The sequence below is a fragment of the Rhopilema esculentum genome, chromosome 20 (genome assembly GCF_057945365.1).
Source record: "Rhopilema esculentum isolate cy_ngs chromosome 20, ASM5794536v1, whole genome shotgun sequence".
Lineage (NCBI taxonomy): Eukaryota > Metazoa > Cnidaria > Scyphozoa > Rhizostomeae > Rhizostomatidae > Rhopilema > Rhopilema esculentum.
In genome coordinates this window covers 15,891,884-15,918,659 of record NC_142834.1, presented here as the reverse complement: position 1 = coordinate 15,918,659, position 26,776 = coordinate 15,891,884, and the positions used below count along the sequence as shown (strand labels likewise).

General features: G+C 37.4%; 2 protein-coding genes across 2 annotated transcripts in view; both read left to right on the top strand.

The window, feature by feature from the left end:
- Positions 1-16,357, top strand: part of LOC135687806 (uncharacterized) — a 30,007-nt gene extending 13,650 nt beyond the window's left edge. Inside the window, exons 16-32 of the mRNA XM_065204474.2 lie at positions 133-199; positions 519-865; positions 1,287-1,788; positions 1,996-2,344; positions 2,916-3,271; positions 3,422-3,611; positions 4,681-7,060; positions 7,418-8,375; positions 10,610-11,776; positions 11,918-12,359; positions 12,515-12,714; positions 12,980-13,175; positions 13,563-13,779; positions 14,411-14,580; positions 14,948-15,116; positions 15,481-15,809; positions 15,939-16,357. Of these exons, the coding sequence (XP_065060546.2) occupies positions 133-199; positions 519-865; positions 1,287-1,788; positions 1,996-2,344; positions 2,916-3,271; positions 3,422-3,611; positions 4,681-7,060; positions 7,418-8,375; positions 10,610-11,776; positions 11,918-12,359; positions 12,515-12,714; positions 12,980-13,175; positions 13,563-13,779; positions 14,411-14,580; positions 14,948-15,116; positions 15,481-15,809; positions 15,939-16,249 (8,350 nt within the window). The 3' untranslated portion in view covers positions 16,250-16,357. The remainder of the gene's footprint in view (positions 1-132; positions 200-518; positions 866-1,286; positions 1,789-1,995; positions 2,345-2,915; positions 3,272-3,421; positions 3,612-4,680; positions 7,061-7,417; positions 8,376-10,609; positions 11,777-11,917; positions 12,360-12,514; positions 12,715-12,979; positions 13,176-13,562; positions 13,780-14,410; positions 14,581-14,947; positions 15,117-15,480; positions 15,810-15,938) is intronic.
- Positions 16,358-16,557: 200 nt separating this feature from the next.
- Positions 16,558-25,438, top strand: LOC135687813 (synaptotagmin-11). Its single transcript, XM_065204481.2, has 4 exons — positions 16,558-19,208; positions 22,447-23,465; positions 24,317-24,446; positions 25,114-25,438. Exons 1-4 carry the CDS (start codon positions 19,187-19,189, stop codon positions 25,434-25,436), a joined length of 1,494 nt encoding a protein of 497 aa, XP_065060553.2. The 5' UTR covers positions 16,558-19,186; the 3' UTR covers positions 25,437-25,438.
- Positions 25,439-26,776: the final 1,338 nt, after the last annotated feature.

Here is a 26,776-nt window from a genome sequence, read left to right as displayed (position 1 = left end):
TACTTTGAATATAATGACATATTCATTTTAAGAAAAAGGAACCAGATTCTGCAGTTAAGTATCCGGTTCCACTACTTAATCCTATATCATTAAAGTAACTCACAATGATGCAATTGTAATTTTTCAACGAAGGCACGAGATTTTTCATGTCCTTGGTCAGAAGGAAATAAGATTTACTGGATTGCAACGAAGGACCAATGTAAGTGTTGTTTTCTCGACTTTTTTCAATCACTATGTAATTTTTTGTGTTTTTTAACCATCTTTGAGGTATTTTTAAACGATTTTTGTTCTCAAAGGCATCGTATAACTTCTCATCGCGGAAAGATGTTTTTTGTTTGATGTCGATTTTTGCTCTGCTTTACTTCGATGTCGATCGATGTTTTAAGATTGAGTCAGCATTCTATGTTGAAAGGTTGTCGCTCCCCGCAATAAGTATGCTTTCGTATCAAGTTTTATTTGCCCTAGCTTGAATGTGAATAGAAGCATCAAAGAGATAATTTCTCCATTTCTTTCAACAGCTGAATCTTTGCGCCGATGAAGTCTACAACAGCTCTGAGTATTTTGGTGTCGATGTGTGTTCAGAATTCAGTTTTCCTGTGGCATATCAAAGCCTTAGTGCACCCTATTACCCACTTACTGGCCCTGCAAATGTCGGATTTACATTTCATAAAAGGGACAAATCGCTAAGCTTCTTTCATTTCAAGATAGCCAGTAAAAAAGATTTTTTGCAGGCAATTTTCGGTACCCCTGGAGCAAAGAATCCACGTATGAACAAAATGAATCTTGCAATAATGCCTAGTGGTAACAAGGGTATTGTTGGCGCAACATTCGGAAATACGAATCGTGGACTTTTATTAAAGTATCGGTAAATATCATTTCCTCTTTTGTGATATATAGCTTTCCATGATTTAAAAAGATGGAATTTGATTTTTAAGCTCATCTGCGCGAGAATCTTTTTTTGACAAGTTTTTAGCTCGTGTTAGTCGTCATTACACTATTTTAGACTGAAATTGAGTTGGAACATTAGCCCCAATTCATGTATTGCTTGCACCAGGTCTTTTGAACCAAAATTATCAAATGAATATTCCATGTCAACTACACGAAGGTAAGTTTTTGTATACATTTTCAAAAACTGGCATGTCATTTTTATAACAAATGAGCTTGTCAAAAACCGTTTTCATATTTCTCAGTCTCATCCAATAAACACAAGAAAATAAAAACATGTTCTTCTATTTATTTCTCTGAACAATTGAAGACTTTATGTCTAATAGCATTTTTTTTCTTAGATATGACAACATATCTCGTGGGCTGGAAGCAGAGCTAACTTCAAACATCACCAAAAGTCCTGTGGTTTTAGCAACACGCTACTTCAACGAAACGAACCCGCTCACGCTCGACATCAAGATGGGGATAGAAATACAGCTGGTGTCTGGAAATTCTGTAACGAAGACCTTTTTACATTTTACAGATACATACAGCTATTGGGGCTTTAAGTGGCTATTTGAACACCAAAAAGCACGCATGGATGCAGAACTCAAAGTTGCCTACAACCCACAGACGATTTTCATGAGCTGGAATTATGGTGACAAGAAGTTTGCTTTGCAACTTGTTCCATCTTTTCCAATATTTTCTATCGATTTGCTGGTCAACTGGCAACCTAAATACGCTAACTTAACTTTGAAAGGTGACGTTAACAAAGGAAGACTAGAAATCGTCGCAAACACAACAACATATTCTTTCGGAGCCATGGCATCTTTGAATAGATACCAAGGTTACAACGAACTATTGGTAGGTTTCGGATTCTGTCAAGCCGTTCACATTGCATTTTCTTCTCAGATGAAATTCATATTAATCATCTTTATCTTCAAAGAGCCTTTCTCGCACTCTATTTTGCTTTAGACTTTGTCTTGGTCCAGGTCTCCCAAGACTGAATATGGATCTTCAATTTTACAATGTGTAATGCGGTAGTTGATTTGATGTTTATTTTCCTTGTAGCTGAGCATGCGCAGCGGACTAGATGTGTATACATGGCTGACAAAACTTGATTATGAAAATTCAAATAAAATAGTTCAAAGCCAAGTGATTTTTAAAGGTAAAAAGTACGGCATAACGAGTCAATTGAGAAGAAGGGAAATCGTCATCACTGTCGATGGAATGCAAGCGTATTGTCACATTGGTGCTGTGCAGACCTTTCATAATAAAGGGCTCAACCTCACCTGGAACATTGGAGGTCGCTCAGGCCACTTCCTGGTATACTTTAATACTAATGGTCACCGTGAAGTATGCGCTGAGACAAATGTTGGAAATCAGTTCTCTTTCTCTTGCTTGCGCTTTGTAGAAGCAGGTGAGCAAAAAGGATAAAATGAAACTGGGATAGGTTTCACGAAATGATTTATAGGTTGTTAACGAAGTGAGATGTAAATTCTATGTAAAAATTATTGCTTGATTGTTAGTTTTTCTTTCTTTTTTAGATTCGTAAAAGAAACAGCTGGATGTTTGATTTTAGGTTTTTTTATATATTCCGCTGTTAAGAAAGGTTTTCTTTCATTCTTGTATGTCGCATTTGTTGCTGAAAAATGTTAGCAAAAAAAAGAATATTTTAAGTTGAATAGTTCTATATAAGGTTGGACACAATCGAAACCAATTTAATGACATGAAAAAAAAATTTGTTAAAAAAACATGCATCCATGAAAATGTGCCTCCTGATTGTATCTGGCTGCAGGATTTGCATAAGAAAGCTTGCCAGTAGTTTGGCCTCTTGTGCGATGACAGCGTTTTTTTGCTCCACGTGGATCATTGTTCTGCATGTCTTTATTTTGTTAGTGCCGGTATCACGAAAATGAGTTTAGTTTCTACGTTGACGTCAACTTAAAATTATACTTTACCAGAAGATGATGCCTTGAATTATCTTCTAGGACCCACTCGTTTTATTGAAATATCTGGAAAAAACAGTGAATCACGATTCATGGCAGTGCTTTCGAATACAAGAAAAACACAGCTGATTGGAAGTAAACAGAACTTGAACATTTTCACTTTAAAAGCAAAGATAAATGACGAATCAATCTTTGACTCGAAGATTGTTCTAGAATCTGATCTAAAAACGAAGCAAGAGCGGCTGTCCAGAGTCAATGTATCACTAATGCGCAACAGTTATGCACTGGATCTTAAAGTGCCGAGTTCCGATATCTTCAGAAGAGAGGTGACGTCAACTGGATGGCTGAAGCTAAGTCAAAAAACCTCGCAAGGAACAAACCTGGCTAAATTTGATATAGTATGACAATTTTATGATTTCTATGATGGCAATTTTGTTACTACTATGAAAAATAGCAAGCACTCAAGCACATATTAAAAACTTTCTTTAAAATTTCCTTGAACTGGATTTCCTGGTTTTTTTCCAATTTTCAGTTTAAATTCCTTACAGAGACACATTTGGAATGCAACCCTAAATACTTCGGACATTTTCTCGGAAGCAAAGTTCATCAGGCACAACGAAAAGGACACGGGTATTTTGGCATATCTCGAGAGAGTTGTACGCAATGGCAACGGCGAGTTAATTCAAGTGAAAAGAGAATTTTTATCAGTTTGGGGAAAAACTGTGCGTCTTGTGGAAGGTAACAAACATTCTTGTGATTTTGTTAATGTGATACTCTGTGCCATTGTGATGCCCCAGGGTCTTATTTGTAAAATTCTTTACTTGATAAAACTAACTGAAGTCCATTTTTCCGAGTGTGCTAGGTATAGCTTTGGACCTTACAACCAGCACGAAAGTACCTTCTCGCTGGAGCGCTTGTTTAATTGCGACAGAATGGATATGCAACTGCCACAAAAACTTGATGACGATATTATTGAATAGCAATAAAACCTTTGAGAATACCCAAGTAAAGATATGTTTCTTATAGCTTGCTCAGCTTGATCAAAAAATATCTCATTCCATTGCAATCCACTCAGCTTTTACGTCCATCGTTAACAAACATTTGTTGTATCTTCATTTTTGTTGTCAGTTCCATGAACTGTTATGATTTTTCAGGTCATGGCTACGCGGTATACGCATTCTTGTGCTCCCTGTCATAACTTCCAAAAGGTGTAGCAAAGTAGTTTTGCTAGTTGTGTATTAAGTAATTCTTTGATGTAATTCTTTGATGTAATTCTTTATGGAATTTAACTTTCAATAACAAAATATGGTTCCGATAAGTGAAAAGCCGTGGCCTATTTGCAAAATAAAAAATGCCCAAATAAAAAGTAATTTGGCAATTGGTCAACATGTGTAGGTGAACTAGGCAATTGGTCAACTATGTGAGAGGTTAGCAGTCGCTGATTGGTGAAAATCATAAGAAACAATCAACCGCTCTCTCCCTCTCAGGTTGTTTTCGATCCTCACCTTATGATATAAATTTTCTGCTTACTTTCGATCATTTTCCAGCGTTTAAACTTTGAAGAGTGTCGGACGAGAATACTTCAGTATGCTATGTCTCCGCTATTCCGTGCCATCTTCAAATTTTGCGTTACCAAAAATGTTCTCCTTTTTTAAATTGTATAAAAAGAGATTCATTTAGAACAAAATTTTCATTCAAAAAATGAGAGTTGTGAATATGTTCAATGAAAAAGTATAATTTTGAATAAATATTTCTAACAATATTTGCAAAATTTATTTAAGACAAAATTCACTGACGTGTTTTTTAGATGAATTGACATTTGGTCACAAGGATGGAAAAAAAATAAAGTGGGAAACAAAGTACAAGTCTGGAAATACAACTTCTCAAGAACTCGGAGAACTACTGATAAATGGTGTAAGAAGAGAATTTAAAAGTGTAAAACCAAGTGTCCGTGTGTTTGGAGAAGTAAAGAAAACATCTGGAATTGCCAACGACTTCTTTTACCCTAGTGAGTTGGAGGTCGCTGCGTTCAAGAATCGTATTTTTTGTAGAATTGATTTGGAGAAAGGTTTTGCAAAGTTAAACTCAACATTTCCTCACTTTGCCATGTCTCTTGAGGTGCTTTTCAAAAGTCGTGAAAGGTATGTCATTGCTTTAAGATATATGAACAGTTCTTTGGCGATGGAGCAATTGCTGGCTGTTGTGACAAAAAGTGACATCAATAACTCGTGGGAAGTTGAAGTCTCCTACCCAAAAATTAAGCACATCATCAGAACACTGAAGTCTGTCTACCGATCGGGATACCAAGACTACGAGGCCAAGCTGCTGGCTGCGTTTACTAATGTATCAGAAAACCTACAATTGTCAGTGAAATCTAAATCAAAGCTGCTGGTACACATAGCCGATTTGACAAGGAGCCTGTTACTTAGCAACAATGCCAGCAAGAGTATAGATGCTTTGCCGCTGAAGTGGAAGAGATTTATGGGGGTGATTTGGGATCAGATTACATTGCAGGCAGTTCGTGGCCTTGCAAGTAGAAGTTCTTGGACTGAACTAGAAGTTTCTCAGCTTAAGAAAGACTTGGATAACGTCATTATGAATTTAGTCCGAGGTAATGCTGATGTTTTTAGACACTTGTCGTCGTTGAATGTGCTCCCTGCTGTTCAAGCAGGTAACCAAGCAGTGAAAATGTTTCAAAATTCTTTAAAGAAGCTTGTTGAAAGCACAGAAGTCCAAGCAAGCATTTTTAAGGGCATCGAAAAAGCTTTGGTTATGCTCAATTTTTCTAAAGAAGTACAAGGAATGGTTCGCTCAAAGTTGAAGCACGCAAAAGATTCAAATGCGAAATCCCCAGTGAATACTTTCATCTTGTACCGTAACATATCGAATGTTTTGATAAATGCGATAATTAAAGAAAAAGCTGCCTTCACCTTGAAATATTTAAGATCGAAATTAAAAGAAACATTTCCACCGAAAATACAGACGAAAATTATGCAGAGACTGAAAGATACTGAAAGAATTCTTGAGCTTCAGAAAACCAAAGGTACACTGACGATCACCGATACGATTAAACAATTGCAGGAATTACAAAATTTGATCCATAAGTTGGTTATTGACATAGTAAAAGAAGAAATGAGAATATTAAAACTTCCAAAGCCTATGGAGAGGGCGATTTTACAATTTACAAAGAAATTTGGATTCAATGAACTTTACAGCAATGTGCTGATCTACGTGTCAGATACATTGAACTTGACAAGGAAATACCCTGACCTTGCGCAGCAGATTATGACAAATGACACACGCAGCCTGCTTGTGATTGGCGCTCAGATTTTCAATGATATGGAAGTTCATGAAGTAGTGCGAAAGAAGTTTGCAAAATATCTCAAGTTTATTAACAGGTCAGAATTAGTGAAAGATCTTCTGAATGTAAGTTTATCAAGGGAAGGCTTTCAAGTTGAGACGTTTGAAGGTCTTTTAAATTTACTAGACCCTAGAAACAGAACTAACACTAATTCAAAAGGCTCGGCTGAAGCCTTTTCAACAGATATTTCTGCTGTATTGAACGTTTTATTTGCAGACTTGGCTTTCCAACCAGGAAATGTGAGCCTACTTCACTCTATTCTCCGTTTGGCACACAAAACGCAAAATACGACACGTGACTGGGTGCATACTTTGAAAGATGTTAGTTCAACGCGTTATTTCGACACCGTTTTCAAAGAGGTGTTAAAAGAGCTAAAAAGTTCAGCTGTCATCCGCAAGTTTATAAACAGATTGGAGAAAGATGGAAATATACCACGAGCTTTAAAAGAAATCGTAAAGCAATTTCAACTTTTCAAAAACAATTCTGTTAATGGGAACCGCAAACAAAATGCTTTCGCTCTTGCAAAATCATCCTTTTTGAAACTTTTGTATTCCACTGCGTTACAGATTCCTTATCCGTGGCAGTCCAGATTCCAGCCTATTTTAGGTGGAGTTGTTAATGCAGTCAAAGAAATTAAAGAGGAAGACTTAATTCACAATACCACTAAAGTTCTCTTTGATATTGGAGAAAGTCTGTGGCAACCTGTTTTCAAATACGTAACCCAAAACCTCACAACTGACGTTGCAAAAGATCTTGAAGCTGCTTTCCACGTTTTGGCGCCAAGAATATCATTTGGAAATATTTCAATGTCAGAAGCTGCAAAGAGGTGTGTAATTGTATTCCCATCTAACTTCGTATTCTACAAAACAGACACCATTTCTTAATTCTCTAGTATTTGGTTTTTGCAATCTCAAAGCACTTTGTTGGTTTGTGGGCGTTCGTTTTTCTTTAATTGACGATGAAGCTAATCAACATTTAGCTTCATTAGCTTCAACATTTTTCTAAACTTACGTGCTAGTTTGCTATAAACCTTAGCTAATCGCAATTTTGCTAACAATTTGCACAGCTAGTAACAAATATTCTGAAAGTTTTGTCTGGGATTTATTCACTTTTAAGGGTATTATCAAGATAAATGCATTTATAACTGGGTAACATATAAAAGCAGTTACTAACCATTTTACAGAATATCAGAACAACTGCGAGCCAGACTTCGCTTCGTGTTGAGAGTGGCTGCACAAGTGTTCCCTGACCTTGTTTCACAGTTCGAAAGGACATACTTAAAGGATGGCAATTTCTCCGCAAAGCTGTACCAAGATTTTTTAGCGACAAATTTAACAGAGCCAAGTTATTTGAATCGAACGAAAGCGGCAATTGAAAAATTGACCAGGAAAATTTTGATGGAAGTCCAGAATGCAACTAATGGATTTTCAAGTGGCACTGCAGTTCTGAACCTTTTAAAATTCGTGAATGGCCTAAATTTGACAAGCTTAAATTCAGCGTCAAAGAGTTTTGATAAAATGAAGGGGATGAAATATTCAAATTGGTCCCTACCTGATCTTCTTGATAACTGGAAAGAGATTTTGAAAACAATGGGTCGTTTGCAAATTGGAAACCAAACTGTAAACAAACGGCTTCAACCCATGATTCTTGATTTCAAGGACATTTTACCGCACTTGGTTCAAAAAACGGAATATATTGCAAAGAAAATTGAAATTCTTTTAGACAATAGCACAAATGAAGTAAAAAGGCTCAAACTGATGTTACACGAGGTTCTTAGTAACACTGCAGCAAAAATGAAATATGGATTCTCCAACTGGCCAAAACTGCTGAACTTTCTCTCAGATTTGTTGGTTCCTGTCATTGGCACAACAAGAAATATGCTGGGCGTTGCTTTTAAGAAGCACACGTCGTCTGTGCATGGAACAAGTTTTGCTAATTTGAATACTTTGTGGATGCGATTTGACCGTGTGGATTTTACAGCCGAGCTTGTGAAAGTGATTGAAAGCGCTTCTGGTACGCCAATTGAACAATCATTCCAAACATTGTTGAAGAAAGGTGCAGCCGTTTTTGATGAAATTGAAAATTATGTGTTAAAACAGCTACAAGTTTATAAAGAGACGGTGCACGAGGCGCAATCAGAGGTAATAATTTTCGACGAATGTTTCAATTTCTTCAATCATTCTCATTCTAATTATTAATTTTACAACAGCACGCTTCTTATAATAATTACTCGAAAGAAACTGTCCAAAACTGTCAAAGGGGAGGTTCTACAACTTTAAAAAGTCTAAAAACCTATTCCCACAGGCCCGGCAAAGCAATGATTATCGTGCAGTTATAGAATGTCACATGCAATTTGCAGTGTTTATTTGGGTAGCCTCTCAGAAAGAGAAATGGGACCTTTTCAACGTCTTCAAGACAATATTTTCAAGATTTGATTAATCCAGAATGTAATACGAATGTTTAAGTAACTTCGTACCTTTATCAAGTTCAGAAAGCAATGAATAAGGTAGAAGCAGTTCGAGTCTTTGATTGCCTCGATGCTAAAGGTATTTTCTCATCTTTGTGGGCTTGGGCTAAAGAAGTTGAAAAGCTTATCAAACAGCAAACAGAAGTAATAGCCATCAGACAATGGCGTAGATAGGAAAATTCACAGAAGGGATGAGAAACTTAGATTTTCTGACAAATATCTAAAAAGCATTTATACTATTCCCTAAATATCAACATAATATAACGACATCGGAACTGAAAAAATAAATGTTTTGATATATTCATATATTCTTATGTTTATTTAACTTTAAATTCTTTCAGATCAAAACAAAGCAATTAGGTAAACTAAACTTAAAACTTAAAACGATCTTTCTGGACAACGGCTATCCAGAAGACGTCATTTATCTTATACTAAGGAGAAGATCGCAAGTTTCTCGGCTGTTCAAAAGTTTGGTCCGCAAAAGTGCCCAGTTTATTTGAAACTACCATGGATTGGTAACACTTCCTTGCGATTCGAGAGTCAGATTAGGCAAGCCATAACCAAATGTTTCTTTGCTGTCAATCCTCAGATTGTTTACAGCACTAGGAGAGCCCTTCCATCCATTCAAAAGGATTGCGTTCCTACCTACCAAAAAAGTTCCGTCATTTACGAATTTACGTGCCAGTGTTATTCTGGCTACGTAAGACGCATAACCCAAAGATCTGGGGATAGAATAAAACAGCATGTTCCTTCCAACATAAGAAACAAAACTGCCCCTCAAAGAGAACAGCCTCCTCGATCTTGTAGGTCTAGAAACATTGTTAAAACAAGTGATTCTGCCATCGGTCAACATCTTTTAGATAACCCAGGTTGTGCCAAACTCTATAATGACGACATGTTTCGGATAATTAGCAGAGCCCGGTCGTCCTTCCATCTAGCAGTTTTGGAGTCGATCTACATACAAACGAAAAAGCCGCCATTGTGTAGACAGAAGAAGTTCGTTTTCTCTTTTGGACTCCAGTGGTAATTTTTCTTTAGGCTCACGGCACTGATTTGTCAACTATATTGGTCTTGTGCTTGCGTTTTTCTGATTGGCCTATTTCGATCCACAACTGGGTATATATTTTTCATCGTGTTCTTTCGGACCCTGATTCTGACGTTTTATGCTCCGAGGAATGTCAGACGAAAAAGCTTTTAGTATGTTGTAAAATGTTTGCTTTTTACAAAGCCATTTTCAAATTCTGTACCGCAAAAAAATTGTTCAAATTAGGTAAACATAGACAACCGTGTTAAATTTCCGACAAGACCAGAGGTTTTCCGACATAATAGAGGTTTAGCTATACAGGGGGAGGGTTTGCCCCCTCTGACCCCCTCTATCTACGCCACTGCCACTAGAACAGTTTTGCCACCTTAGCAATCTTAGCAACTAAAATAGCCACCAGAGCAACTTTAGCAACCAACATAGCAACCAAAACAATTTTAGCAACCATCATTTCAAAAATTCCTGGGAAGCATTCCTCTATCCCCCAGAAGCTTCTGCCTAAGGTATGCATTTTTCGTCTTGATCTGGGCCCATCAATCCTTTCCGCGGCCCTGGTTCCTAGATATATTGTGTATGATGAATTTAGAATGAAAAGTTTTTTTTGAAACGGACCTTTGAGAAGGCATTTTCTTTAATAACATTTCTTTAATAATTTTCTTTAATTTCCTCCAAATGGACTTCATATTCAGCTTTGCATCCATCAGACATGGCTTCAGTCGTACTGTTTCCTTACTTACTTATCATTGCTACATTAAAGTTTTCATTCAAATTCTTTCATTTGCTCTGTTCTCTACTTTTCTAGCTGTATTTTTTTGCTAGTTCTATTTTTATTAGGAGCTATTATTATTGTCTTTTTCTTATTTTAGCTGCAAAGTTTGTTGAAAAAGGCGAGTAGGTTCCTCACAGCCAAGGCTGGCTACCCGTTGCATAAGTTTGTCCACAAATCGACCAAACACATTTACAACTTCCTGAACGGCACGCTGTATAATTCATCTTTCTACAAGAATTTGCAGGCTGAAGTGAAAACTTTTAATGAAGTCAAAGTTATTCTAAAGAAACTTGACTCTGTTCTTAGAAATACTTCGCATGTTGTGGGAAGAGCTCTCAGCTACTTGCATCCTCATGCTACAAAGCAATGGGCGCAAACTGCTATTCCAGGACTGGTACAAAATGGAAGTATTGCTTTAACCAATGGAGTTATTAAAATTCTGACGTTGCTGGAAAAAGGAAGAAAAGCGGTTGTGCGCATACCATTTTTGAAAGATCCAGCTGGTTTTCTTTACAGACTACCAAAAAATGTATTTTTAAAGCTGCAAGAGAGCATATCAGCAGTACAACCAGTTATTTACAAATGGATTTCTGATGCAGAAAGGATGACGAAAGAGAGCATCTTTGGTAGAGGGTCCATGTCGTACAGGTTGCGATCTGACGTTAAGGACACCATTTTGAAACTCAATAAGCTTTGGCATTACATGTCGGCTTTAGATGTTATTGAAAAGCAAAACAGGGGAGATGGCAAAACATATAAGGCAAGCATGAACTCGCTAAAAAAAATGATTGATGTGCTCACAAAGCACAGCAGCTTTGGAAACAGGTCGGCAGCATCTAGAGATTGTCATCAGTTACAGAAGTTTAGAATCACATGTCTGTTGCAGAAACAAGAGCTGCTTGCTGAAAAGGGTTGGTTTAATATCAAAGCATTGCTGCTGAGAATCGCTGAAGGAGAGGGAAATTATTTCAATTTTGAAAAAGAGATGATTAAGAACATTACTTCTTCAATTCATTTGGCAAAAGAACTTGCCAGAAATGTCTCTGAGAAGATAAAACAAACAATTACTAGTGCAAAGGGAGAGTTTTTATTGCTAAAAGCAAATGAAACGATCAAAGACATTTCTAAAGTCTTAGAATCTATGGCAACTTTCTTCAATCAACATGTTCGAGTGAAAAGTTCGAGTGACTCTGTTTTGTTTGTTGTTCCTGAAATTCAAAGGTTTGAAGAGATTATTGGTCGACTAATAAAGATAAAGGTCAAGGTGAGCCCTGCTTTTTTGAGAAAACTCTCTTCTTTTAGAAAATAATTGTCTTATTGCTCTTCATGCTGGTGGTCGGTTGAATTATTCTTTTTGTTAGCTATTTATGCAGTGAGCTATTTATTACTTTCTTTGCTATTCTAGAACTCTGCTCGTGGTGCTCAGGGAGCACATTCGCACGTGAATCGGCATCGGCTTTTAATGCCACAACCAACGGTGAGCGGTCTGCCATCAGCTTCAGTGCATTTACCCTCAGATAAAACAACGGCTGGGAAGATACCTCTTCTTGCAGTGAATCAGCAGTTAGGAAGAGTTGTGGAGATGTCTCTTGCGATGCTTCGACAAGCCTTTGACAATGGTAGAGAAGGTCTTGACAACGCAGTGACGGCCTATCAGGCATTCACTAACAGCATCGATTCTCGCTTTGACCTGCTTGCCAAGCAGACATACAACACAACGTTGATGCAACCGTTAAGGTGGTTATCAAAAGTGGCAACTATACCAGTACCAGGTGAAAAACTGCAATCGTTCTTCAAGACGGAAAATATGTTGGTCGATGCAAAGAGGGTCTTAGCACCCCTGCAAGGTTCGTTGAACAATGGTGATAAAGGGCATCAAATTTCTATTGTGTAAAAATAGCTATGGAACAAATATGAACGGTTTTCCGAAAAGGTTCTTTGAGGCTTTTTAAGTACTTTGCTTCGAGCGAATTCAGGCTTAACATATTTTTTACATTTTTAGAAAGTGCGACGTTCTATGACAACCATGTGTTTACATTTGACGGAGGCTACCTGTACTTGCCACGGGTTCGAGGGAATGGCCGGTGCATGTATCTGTTGGCAAGGGACTTTCGCGGAGGAGCCTTCACAATCCTTTATAAAAGGGACCAATTGTTGATGTATATTGGTCAGACAACAATAACATTTTCAAGATTTGGAAAGGTAATCGTTATATGACACTTTCGGAATGTAAGAAAGTTAGATTTTTAAAATTTTCTGTTGTTCTACCGATTGGTAGAAAGCCAGGTTTATTTGTAGGTTAAATTCGTAAATTCCAGAGTCTTTTTCCACGTACTAGCTGTAGAGAGGGCTGATGATATTTCTATTTCTTATATAATGACCTATCGTATTATTTTAATATAAGTAAAGTTTGTTCCACACCCCCTCCCTCCAGCTAAATTCACTGTCGTGGTATTCTTTTGTACAGGTTGTAATAAGTTCATTGCATGATGGAAGAGTGGTATCCACAAGCGACCTTCCAATGGCTACAACTGACGTTTTCGTTGAAAGCCATGGTACTACCTTCAGAGTTACAAGCCGGCTTGGGTTGCAGATCAGTTGCAACAAAGATCATTTCATGTGTAGTTTCACAATATCTGGCATGTACCACAACAAAACCCTTGGTGTGTATAACAGCACCAAAATTATAAGCTTTACAATGTGTCTTCCGAAAAGGTTTAGATTTACACATATATTTAACGTCTGTAATGAAGACTCTGCACTTTACATGCTGTACCATAGGCCAGCTATTTGTTTTCTTTCATTTGCTTCGGCGGTGTGAAGGACGGGAGTATCATGGAACAGTCAAGTTAGCGATGGGACCAACCAATTGGCATTGTGACTAAATGTTTTAAGCCATTTCTATATTTCGTCATGCATTCTCTTTGTGAAGTTAATATGTTTTGTAGCATCATTGGCGGCCAGAAAATCAGAACGTTTTCTCTCCAGAAAGGACTTTTCCTGCATATTTATGGTTAATGACAAAGTTTTTTTTTAATTTTTAATTCCAGGTTTGTTTGGCACAAATAACGTCGAATATGCTGACGACTTAAGACTACCAAATGGCAAAATCTCGATTGATGTTGTGTCCTTTGTAAATTCATGGGAGGTTTCTGGATGCCCTCAGTGTCAAGCTCTTGAAAGAGCTGATCTGTTGCCCAAGTGTATAGCACAACCAACGGAAGTTTGTAGGCGTTTATTCAATAACAGGTCAACGTCGTTGTCAAGGTAACTATAATAACACTCATGGTAGCAGTATCCTTCGTGTGTCGTAACAGATGCTGTTTTTCAATGGAAGTATTTGGCGATTTTTAAAATTAGACATTGTTGATTATCAAATGTTACTTTTATTTTCGAGAGACGCATTGTTGCTTTCGTTTTCATAAATTTTTATACAGAATACTTAATAGACAACTGGAATTTTCAGGCTTGAGAGCCATCGGTCTATCAAAAAAAAGAAACAGTTCTGTTGTATCAAGATCTTCTAATAACAGTTCTGTTGTATCAAGATCTTCTAATAACAGTTCTGTTGTATCAAGATCTTCTAATAACAGTTCTGTTGTATCAAGATCTTCTAATAACAGTTCTGTTGTATCAAGATCTTCTAATAACAGTTCTGTTGTATCAAGATCTTCTAATAACAGTTCTGTTGTATCAAAATCTTCTAATATCCCTTTGTAAGTTCTCTAGAACCACTGTAAGTAATGTAACTTGACCCTCCTGACAGGGGTATGTCCAAGATGAAATTTTTACTTGCCACTATCTCATAATGGGGTTTATAAAGAATTTAAGCCGCCTTTGCTTCATTGATTCTATTGAAATGTAGAGTAAAATGGTACAATTTTTGTCTAAATAATAGCGCGTTCAATGTGTTACGGCCACTACCCTACTTCATGGCTTGTCGACAAGAGGCATCAATGTGTGTCAAAAAAGCAAGAAACGGTGTGCCGTTTCATTGTCCTTTCGCTGCGATTTATACGAAGAAAGCTTTGCAACTTGGGATAAAGTTAGAGTTCCCTAAAGAATGTGGTTTGTACTTTTTGCAGCATATCTTCCACAAGTTCTATCTTATTATGTTATTCGTATCATACTGTTCGTATACACACTTGGATGTTAAGCTATTTAAAGAAGCAAAACAAGTGAGGCATAAAACAGAGACTAGCAAATAGCTTAACATTCAAGTGATAGTGTCATCGAGACTTTCCATTTTCATTTAATTTCTTCATTCAAAATATTGCAAAAGTATTATTTGTATGCAACGATGGTGGATCAGAATCATTACTTGGGCAGCAAGGGCCTAAAGTCACAAACAGCTGCCCATTTAATTTTTCAGCGCCTTATCGCGCAATGGACGTTCATTTCCGGTAACTTATTTTTGATGTAACGCTTTTTTCAGTCACATGCCAAGACATCAACACTCGCTCGCACCTACACAAACCTCGGCATTCTGTCGACTTTGTATTCATCATAAGAGACACGTCACATACAAAAAAGGCTTTGAAAAATTTGAAATCTGTAATGGTGCAGTTGGACAGCCATCTTCGTCAAAGTAGAATCGACCCAAGGTATTTACCTCTTCTATGTTCAAGGTCATTCATGTTTGAATGGTTTGTATTTCGTCAGATCTACGGGCTTATTTTTGCTAGGTGAATATTAATATTTGTAAGGTCAAGAAACAGATGTACGCGTTTATTTTGAGAATCAAGGACATCACAACCGAACTGAGGAACTAAACCTGATATTGTAAAGAACTATTCGAAATCGCATCAGATTTCTCTTCAGTTGGTTACAATATAGCAGCACTTTTGAGCCTTAGGCACACCCGGCGATCAAATTGTGCTGTTATTAGGCGTTTTCATTATTATGAATATATACACACTTATTGACTTCTTTTGAATCGATATGGTAGGGGTATAATCTTCATTTCAGGTATGTTGTTGTTGGATTTAATGGTCTACACCATCGTACCAAGCCGTTCATCCAGACAGGCCGAGGGGAAGCGTCAGGGCATATTAGCAATTTTGTCGCTGCCTTGGATAATCTTGAGTGCAAGAACCACATGAGATCTTCAAGCGGGCTCAAAGCTTTGCAATTCGCGGCTAATCTGGCTTTCAGGGCATCGTCAACAAAAATTGTTGTCGTCCTTGATTCAATAGCTGTTTACTCGGGAGCCCTGAAGGAGCTAATAGCAACAAATAATATGCTGAGGGAAAAAGGCATCATTGTAAATTCTATAAACAATTATAGATTCAGGAAACGTGAGTAACAAGTTGTGTTGATTGACAACTTTTCTGTGATTTTCTCGCTCTTCGATGTAAGATTTCATAATGTTCTTGCTTTTGATAATTTTCAAAAAATTAAAGATGTTTAATTTTTTTTCAATTCAGATGTAATTGGGAAGGACTCATTCAACACCCGCTACCACTTGAAGATTCCTAATGGAGAAATCTTGCGCATGCTCAGTATTGACACAAACGATGATTACGTGCCATTGGTGAAAGAATCGCGTGGTGGCATCATGGCATTGAAGAGCTTGACGTCACTCAATGACAAATGGATGAAGGCTTTTCCAATAAGTTTCAAAAGGATGATTCTGAAGCAGGTGAAGAATGACAAGTCACGGTGCAAAGCATGCCGCTGCGTCCCTCGTGCAGATGGTTATGGTGAAATGAGATGCACACAGGCAGCTGACTGCTAACTCAGGGATGTGTCCTGTTACTCATCCTCTTTTCATCTTTATTAGTATTTACACTTTTATCGGCATTGTATTTTAGATATTTTTAACTTACATCTTAAACGTCTCTAACACAGCTTTTCTCTGAGTGTACCTAAAAATTGTAAAATGCAAATAACATCACGGATTGTTGCAGATTCGTCGGGAATATTGTTTATGTTCTCCTTGAAAATAATTGCAGAAGGTAAATAATCGAACTCGGGTTGTTAATGCTAATCAGCTTTTGACTATTAAAACCCAGTTAAAACGCTCTCAACATTTCACTTATCATATTTTGCCCTGGCATACAGGGCATCATTAGAGAAAATCATGAAGAGCAAGAAAATAATGCTTGGAGTGTCTAGAAATTGTAGCTGGATCCATTTTAAAATAGAACAATCATTATTTTGTGGAGTTTCGTTGATACAGAGAACACCCCAGCAAGCAACGCAACTGTAAATGCTTGAAATTTGCGAATGACGACTTATGTTTCCAATATTAACATCAATTTGTAAATTTAAGTGCAATATAAGATCCCTCACAAAACTTCACACCGATATTCGAAAGAGAAGTGGACGAAATCAATATTTACCTTTACCAAAATTTTAAGGGCTCAGTATGGTGCAAGTTCCTTTCTGCCACTATTCAAAATGGCGGAACCTTCGACGCTTCTATACATTGTCTGGACAAAATCATATTAACATCAATTCATCAATTTAAGTGCAATATAAGGCCACTCACCAAATTTCACATCGATATTCGAATTTACAGTGGCGTAGCGTCTGTGTATGCTACGCTTGCGGGTCAAGCGTAAATAAATCTAGACAAATTCTAAAATTCTTGCAACACTTCTAACGGTAATAAATACGTTGTAGTGTTAAAGCCAATGCATAACATTTTCCGCAATAAACGGCTTCTTTTACTGGTCATGAGCAGCATGCAGTGAACTCCAGCGCCAACATGCCAATTGGCTATTTTTCCAAGTAAATAGATGGCCAAAAATTGTGAAATTCGAAAAATCTAAAGAACTGAAGCCCCTCGACATCACTCTTTTTGCCTGTCGAAAATAAGAGAAACGTGAAATGCTTCAGTGCAGCTCGAGAGAAGCTCGAGAGAAGCTTCTGAGACCAGTGAGAATTTTCCGGACTTGAGCTTTCGGTCCGCCTTGGCGCAAGCATTCTCAAATATTTGATAATTCGCAACATTTTTCTGCCTATAAGCTGCTTTTTGCGAATATTCTTTGCGTGATGCATCATTTCAAATCTATTTATTTTCCATTCTCTACTTTGTGACTGTTAGAAAGAGAAAAAGCTTCGTCCAAGTGGGGTCAAAGTCTATTTGTCATGATCTGCATTCCGTAATTCAAGTCAAAAGGCTTGCCAGTATAGTCAGAATTTACGGACCAGGGCATGCGGAAGACCTGAGCGCAAGCTTTGCCAAATAGTTGATGATTTGCAAGGAACAACTTTCTAAAACCATTACACATGTAAGCATCTTCAATTCTAACAACTCTCACAGCTCATACAATTGAGCTTTTTCAAAAACTTTTCGCATGGGTGATAATTTTTCCCTTGGCCCCCCTTCACTTTCCAACCTGTGTCGGAGCCTGTGATGCAAAGAATAGACACCAAAATTTATTATGTGTGAGAAGGAAGAACCGCAGGATAGGCTGTCCGCCGGATTCTGTGAATCTTGCAATGATGAGTGTTGCTATGAAAGATATACAGGAACAAAGCAATACGACGACGAGAATCCAATGTCACGAAATAAAATTTCAAAATAAATTAAATTTAAAGAATATACTAATATTTCGCCCTGGCATACAGAGTAAATGAAACGAACGAGTGAATGGATTTGAAATGTGAGATGGTGGTACCGGATTGGTGGATGTTGAATGGTGTGAATGCAGCGCAGTGGAGAAAAAATGGGATGATGGAAGTGGGGGAGGGAAGGGGATGTGGGTGATGTAAGGGGATGTGGGTGGTGCTATGGAGATTGATGCAATGAGATGATAATGATGACTATAAACATGAAAAAAATAGTAATAATAATAATAATTGTGATGGAACTGAGAATAATGGAATGTTGATGATAGTAATGGTGGTGATGATGATTATAATGGTAGGGAAAACATGGTGTGGGTTGTGAGGGCGGCGTGATAGGTGATAAGTTGTTTTGTAAAGTTAACGGTCGGTGGTTCTGTTCATGCCGTTGGGGGTGAGGGTGTTCGCCAGGCCAATGAGATATTGCTCCTTAGCTCGACAAGCACTCTCTCGTTTGTCATTAAGTCTAAGTAGTGGTGTGATGGCAAGGTCGTGGATGGTGTGTGCTGGGCTGCAGAAATGTTCTGCAACACCAGACTTTTCTTCTTTTTTGTTGAGAATTTATTATCACGATTATCATTAATTACCGTTTGTATTTTTAAGAAGCTGAAATTAAGATTACATTCATTCAACATGGCCGTATATTTTATGTTACCGCATGCCTTAGTTCTGCGCTCACGCTACGCCACTGCAAATTTATACGGGCTCAGTAAGGAGAAAGTTCCTTTTTCCCACTGTTCAAAATGGCGGAAGTAAACAAATTTGCCTCACAGCGTACCTGTGAATTAGACATCTAGCGCCTTCGGCGCTTCTATATCATTGTCCTGTGGTGTTAGAACGAGGCTATCCTTTTCGAAGAAACAGGAAGCTCTTCCTGATATGGATGTCATGTGACCACAGAATTGGTCATTAGGTTTGTAAAAAGAAGGCTTTGATCTGAAGCTGTGTGAATAAAGGAAAGCGAAAGAAAACTTTATTTGTGCTTCCTTATTCGTAGAAGAGAAAACTACGAGAGGATTTTGAAAGCAGAATAAAAACAGACTCAAGATCAGTTGCTTCAACAATCATGTTGAAGCTTCAAAAGCAATATAATTGAGCAATGGAGATCCCAAGAACAGCAAGTACGTAGTATTTAGATTGATCTTAGTTCGATGGTGCTTAATCCTCATGATACGAAATGCTTAAGAAAACGTTTTGTTGATTTTGTCAGAAAAATATTTAATGGTTACTTTGGTTTTGTTTGGCCTTTGGGTGTTGCATGGATCTTATGAGACTGCGTTCTGAGACTCTATGAATACAACTTATGCGTATTAAAAATGATTGACAAGTTAAGCATGCAGGTTGATGAAGTTGACAAAGGAACTTATGTAGAATTTAACTCAGCCAAAAGAAGGTACATTGCGGAAATGTAAGAACAAATTTGTAAAGGAGGTGGTTGAGAGCAGAATAGGGTATCAACGCCTCAAAATTAATTATTTTAAAGCATGTTAAAGTGAGACTTGGAGTATCCAAATGTTTAAGAAAACTTTATTACTAAGTTCAAGAAAACTTAAGAAACTGGAAAATTTCCTTTTTTTTAAAAAATGTCTAATTTTTTCTTCTTTTTTTTGAAAAGGTAGCATACTTAGAATTTTGATTTGCAGAGGTTTTCGTGACTAAAAACCTTAAAGTGCCGAAACTCCATAATTTGGATGTCAAATTCAGAAAATTTATTTATTTTTGAAAGTTTATTTTACACTAAGTTTATTTTTAAAAAAAGTGTAGCCATGCCAGACGAATCAGTGGAGTGTATGATGATATTCGAATTTGTTCTTACCAGGATATTGGCATTCATAATCGCCATTATATCAAAATAAAATTCCAATTTTGTCGTTATAAATTTTTATTGCCAGAAATCATTGCATTTTATAATTGAACATGTTTCTGGACTACATTCCTTAAATGGGTTCTTTTATCATAGATTATCTTTGTTGCCAAATCAAATTTGATAATTTATCGACATTGTAACCACAAAGCTGTGAGGTCAGAATATAGCAACGAATTCGAAGACGTTGTCAGGTCCAAATACGGAAGACTTCTAGAAAGAGGGGCCTAATTTGCATCCTCCCTAAAAGCAGTGCAGCTTCGATTCCACTTTTCTCGCTTGTTTATAACTCAGTATTAAATCAAATTGTAAATAAAACATACTAATATATTTTCTGGCCCATTTATATAACGCATTACATGATACTTAACCTGTATAAACATTGTAAAACTCTAAAAGTTGGCCAGTTGACCTACTTTCGCGGAAATAAAAACATTGAATATAGAGAGCGGCTCATAATACAGAGCCGCTCATATTACTGAAACAATGACAATTGAACATACTCTGAAATAGAAAACATTGGTTTCCCAGGCTACACAAGATCATGAAATGGCCCGCGTGTGCGTTTATCATAAATTGCTCGTTACAATACTCGTTTGGCGTGGGAGCATCAACAACGGCTACTTATTCTGCCATTACAATTGCATCATAAAATCTAATGGTGGCATTAATTGGCTAGTTTCTCTCCTCAGGTTTAAAGTAACATGAATCAGCGTTTTCTAACTAAAGACTGATTTACACGAGACGAATTTTTCGCGCGAAGAGAATTTCTCGCCACGAATTTTTTAGCTGCCAATTTTACAACTGGCAGAACCAATTTATGTGTGAATGAAGAAAAGGCCACTGTAGCAGGCTGCTCGACGCTCTCCAAGGAGTTCTTGCGGCGAAAAGTCGATAAAAAAATTTACACTGGCAGAAATTTTTATGCGAATTTGCTGCGAATATTACAAAATAATATAGCGACTGTCTCGTCGTAAAAAACAAAAACGTAAAAAATAATACAATCGAAGTGCTCTTATCAGAAGCTTAAAATTTTAATTGTATCAAAAAAGCGAGCAAAACAGCAAAAAGCGATACTGGATTAGAAAATTTATTCAGAACGTTTTTAGAAGGGGGAATTCCATCTTTCGGTAAGAGAGGTTTACGTTTACATTTATAAGGCCAGTATAACTTCTTCAAATACTTCCAAAGGTCGCTATCGAAGCTTGCACAAGCATGCGAGATCCAGTTAGTGCATCTGCTTAAAACTGTTGCTGTTGAGCAGGCCAATAAGCAGCCGACAATCAGTAATTTGAAGAAATTCTTGCCAATTTTTATAATTCTGACATGACATTGGGAGAACGATGAAACTTTCAAGCCAGTTTTTGTCAATTTGAAATTCAAATGTTTGAATAATAATCTGATATAAATCAACTTACATGGATTGTGTACAAGTAACAGGAAATGAATAATTACCAACCTATTTTATTGACGTTTTATAGGCGAGATTGTTTGAGAAAAAGAATGCTGAAAGACGTAGGCCATCTGAAACCAAAAAAAAGTCAGGTGTCTTCAAATGCTGTTCTGATTGGTTTATTCTCAAGGCGAAAAATTTCACAGCGACTTTGAAACAGAAATGCATTAAAGCAGCCTATAAGAATACCTATATTTTGACAACACCTTTTAATAGTGAGCCACACCCTTTTTGTCGACAAAAAGCGCTTCTTTGCCCTCCCCCCCCCCCAAATATTTTTGGCTTCACCCCTGATTATATTTACTTTGAGCAGGAAATGCACACCCCAACACTTCTCTAAATCCGCCCCTTCCAGCACGCATGCAAATATAGCGGCACCCTTCAGTTAATCTTAGTGAAATCTTTCTTTGGGACATTATTTGGGACACGAAAAGCTCTTTTTGAAAGATTTGTCAACTTTATAGAAGGGTGACCAATTTGAGGATTTTGCAAGCAAAAAGCAACGAAATGCTTTGCTACCTTTATTATCATCTCCAAATCATCATCAACTTATATAAAGAAGAAAGGGTATTCAAAAAAGCGGTAAGAGTGCACCAGAGATATAGTGCGGGGGGGACTCAGGGGGGCTGGGCCCCTTTGAGCCAATTTCTACTTTTGCTTTTGTTTCTGCAGCACCATTATTATTCTGATAATATTTCTCCCTAGTTCGAACTATAAATCGTGGTCAGATCACTCAGTCTCCTGATAAGACTGATAAAGCAAAAATTCTAAAGACTCTAAACCTGATAAAAGCTTGGTTTCGTGAATATAAATTATAAATGCACACCTTCTTCGGCAGCAAACAAACTGCCTTATTCAATCCATGAAGTTGCTTCATTTTAGTCTGAATTGGTTTTCTCCACTTTTGTAACAGTAAAATTCAACATACAATGCAATAAAATACAATACAAAGCGATTTAATACAATACAATACGATAAAGTACACTACAATACAATACAATACAATACACTGCTACTATGACTTAATTTGATTGCTTTTCAGTTATCATTCTTGGCTGTCTTGCTCTGATTTTGTTCATCGCATTAGTGGGTCATCTTATCTACAAAGTTTGGGAGTATTGGCGAATTCGAAGAGAGCGATTCAAATATCATCTTATCTCTGACAAATATTCCAGAAAGATATCTCAGAGCAAAGTTGCATCCCCAAAGTTTTCGATCAATTTTCCCACCGCACCGGTTTTTCTTCAACTCAGCAGCAAAGAATCACTCAGCAACAAGCATATTATAGGAACTGCAGAGGAGAAGAATGCGGGAAAGTTGAAGGAAAGAAGACGGAAGTATGGAATAGCGCAAGAGGATAGTTGCCCGTTAGAAAAAGAATGGCAATATAGACGCAACAGAAGGGTTCACTCTGAGTCTGACATTTCTATTTTCCAAAACCATGTCGATAATAAGAAGGAGCAAAAATCACGACGAGCTAAGAGTGAGTTAGAAGTTAGAGTTAGGCCAAGAAGAGTTACCTCTCAATCCACGCTGCGTGTTGTCTCTGAAGTTGGCGGAGAGCTTGAGTTCACGACATTTTATCACAGTGACAAAAATCTGCTTGTTATTAAGATCACCCAAGTGTTTGATGTTTCTGAAATCATGCCAGAACTTTTTGCTGATCGATGTGATGTAGTGGACGTTGATGCAGAGAAACCAGGTGACCATCCATACTTGGTACGGCAGAAAAATGGAATGCTCACGTTCAGCGATCTGAGCCAACTTGGCTTGGCAGTAGAGGTAATGAAATACCCAAGAAAGGAGCATGTCGGCACCACGGACTATCAGTTCGGATTGCAGAACCCAACCTTCAATGAGACATTCACGATTCATTGCCGAAGTTATAACCAGTTTTTGAAGTTGCTGCTTCGATTCCAAGTTGTGTTGAGATATGGCCGGCTGCCTCAAATGCCAGTTATCATTGGAGAAACCGTCTTACCCGCTCGGGATTGCAGACAAGACACCCTGAACACGTATAGACAGCACTTGAAGCATCCAATGGAAGAAAAAGAACTGGAGGTAGAATTGTTATCATGTTTATGCTTTAGGACCTAGAGTTGTTTATCATCTAGGGTATTTAAAGGAAGGAAAGCTGGATAGAGCCACTCTCAAAACATAGCGAGCCGACCAAATTCAATTTTAAGGATAAAATGCTGCTATCTTTTTCTAACAGACAGAAATTGCAGAATATCTAGCCTTTTTGTTTTTATGATACAGATTAATGTTGAATTTGTTCTAATTTGTTTATAAGAGAAATGTGCCTCTCCTCTTTAGACAATCTTTATGCAGCAAAAGAACATTGAACTGTTATTATCATTGAAATGGAAATTGGATAATTAAAGCAATTTCCTGTGTTTCAACTGATTTTATGAAAACAATAGAAACCTTCATAGCATTTAAGAGTATTTTAGCTTCTTTTAGAAAACTGTGTAGTAACAACAATATCTCAATCTCTGGCTATGCAAGGTTGTCTTTTCAAATCGATGTTTTTAAAAATGTGAACATCAAAAATTTCCCTACCGATATGTTTTTCACAGGAGTTACGTATTCGTTAGCATCCTTCATGACTGTTGGCGCTCAATAGTTTCGCCTCGCATTATACGAAGGTACCGATTATTCGCTGCTTCAACTTTCTCAGCCACCAAAGACAGCATTCTGAATGCTGCAATTATTCATAAAGTTGACTTGTTAAGAAAAATTGACATCCAAAAAGATGGCCCCATGCCCATAGCCTACCTTTATACGGGAGCCCACTAAAATATGGGACAGGATAGCAAATAGTTTCTTGAACATTGTCCCTTGTTTTTTTGTCTTAGCCTAGCACTATAGCACTAGCACTATGCCGAAGCAACTCTTCTTTATCATTTTAGTCGTCTGCAGATGACCAGATTGGAAGTGGTCAAATGACAGTCTCCGTACGCTACCAGCTTTTGCGTCATTTGCTTACCGTTCGCATTGTGGATGCATCTTACACCACCAAATTTGGCATTCAGCAACCAAGTAAGAATTTTCTTGAGGCTGCCTTGTAGTTTCACTGGGCTTTATTCAAACGTCAACCTATAACGTTCATTCATGCATTTTTACTTGATAAACTATAATCTGATTAATTGGATCCTATACGATCTCTGCTTACGGACTTCGCGACTTTTTATGGTGGATTGTGGTCTCTTCAATTTCAAAAATTTAACAACCTCCCACTACTTAAACAGTTTCGAAATTTAATACTTTAGATATGGATAAAAATTTATGCACAAAAATATGCATTGCTGGATGCATAATTCACCTTTTCTGATCTTCTTTGCTCCGCTATAATTGGTCAGAATTAATAAGTTGTTATGTACAAAATCTTCGTGGCAAACGTACCTTGCACATGAAGCTCATATTTTATCAGACCGTTATTTTGCTCCCCTATTATCGGGCCAAGCATCAACTAGAAATTGCTGACATAAAGATTTGTATCTTATTCAAAATTCATTATCTTAGCATTCTAAAGTCCTATAATTCTTCAAATCTAATTAGAGCTTCTTCCACTGATATATAATGTATAATGGAATGAGTTCCCTCATAAAATACCCACATTAGCTAGGAAACCATTTGACTTTATGCCATCTTTTCATGTTCAAGGTTAACATGTGAACTCTAAGCAATGCCCGGGTTCTTATTGCAGGCACTTCTGTCAAGATTGGTGTTTACATGGCGGAAGAGCGAGTATACAGGCAGGTGTCAGATGTTGTTAAAAGGACAACCAACCCGCAATTCAATAAAACATTTGATTTTGATGTACCTTTAGAGAGGCTGGTAGAAACGGGGATCTTGATCGAGGTGAGAAACCACTCGACCGTGCAGAAGAATACACTTGGCTTCGTGCACATTGGTGCCACTGCCAAAAGGCCTGCTTGTGACCATTGGAAAGAAGTTCTAGCTTTTTCTGAGTTCAATTCAGAATGCGTCTTGGATATCACTGCTAATAAGCCAACGAAAATCTGTTAGAAGTAATCATTTCGTTAGGTTCTTGCATAGTAGTTTATTTGCGAATAATTTATTTATGTATTAAAAAAGAGCACGCAATAGAGGTTCTTTTTATGCAGGAATTTCTAGTAAGTCAGAGAAGAACTTCAGTAAGTCGACGACAAACTAAAAACCGTTCTATCTTGATTCCAGCTACAAAGTTTAAAAATGTTTCAACAAGGCATGCGACTAAGTAACAGTTCAGTTAAATTCAGTTCAGTTTTATATTAAATTTTATATTATATTTTATATATTATATTTTAACAGCATCATTCTCTCAGGAACGTCTTTAAAAAACACATAATTTTTGGAGTAATATTTATTTGGTCGTCGACATACTGTTTATAAGTTTCTGTTCTCCTCTGTACATATCTTGTCCTTAATTGCCAGATATAGAGTCGGTTATGTCACTGTTTTAATGTAATGTAACTTCTAATACAGAAAATAGTTAGCTGAACTTCTATGGTTGCTGTGGTTGTGCAACTCAGCTCTCGGGAAAGTAATTTAACGCTCATGAAATTTCATAATTGTTGCAAGAAATTTCTTACTGTCTTATAGCCCAATTGCCCCCTTGCTCTACTGCCCCCCTGCCAAACGGCCCCCTGCTCAATTGCCCCTTGCCCTACTGCCCCCTTGCCCAACGACCCCTTTGCGCAGCTGCTCCTCCAGTACAAAGTGAACGCATGAGATATCTTTTGGCATAAAAGTTATGTGGCATAACAGTCCTGTAGTTACATTATGACATATGAAAGGAAACGTAATTTGTGTAAATTGGTTGGTTTTGCAGCCTAACTGCATGATTAACCTGATAATTTAGCTTTGTCTTAATATGTAAGGTTGAATTTGAGCTGGTTTTCTTGATCAAGCGTGCAATTACCTAGCTGTTTATTTAGACAGCTACACCATTCTTTCCTACTTTCATTTTCGAATCATTAGCTTATTATTTATATTGAAATCGAAGCGCTGGTCAACGGGTAGTCAAGCCCAGTCCCGTAGCCTATGTTTCTTATCTATTACGAAGAAAAGGAAAGTCTTGCGAAGAAAAAGCAATTGAAGAAATGAATTGGAATTAACCTCTATTCGACTGCCTGATCAGTGATTTGCAGGTGGGGAAGCAAACAAATCAACGAGCTGACAAATAGCCGGGCGATTCAATAGACACTCAATGAGTTTGACAGGCGCCTATATGCAGCGCAGTTACCTGTCTTGCTTCACTAATTTGGTTACTGCTTATCGAAGCTCAATGGAATTTACCAACTTCTAAGCAGTCTTCTTTGTTTCGAAGCCATGACAAAATATTATGGATTTGAGCAATAGTTTTA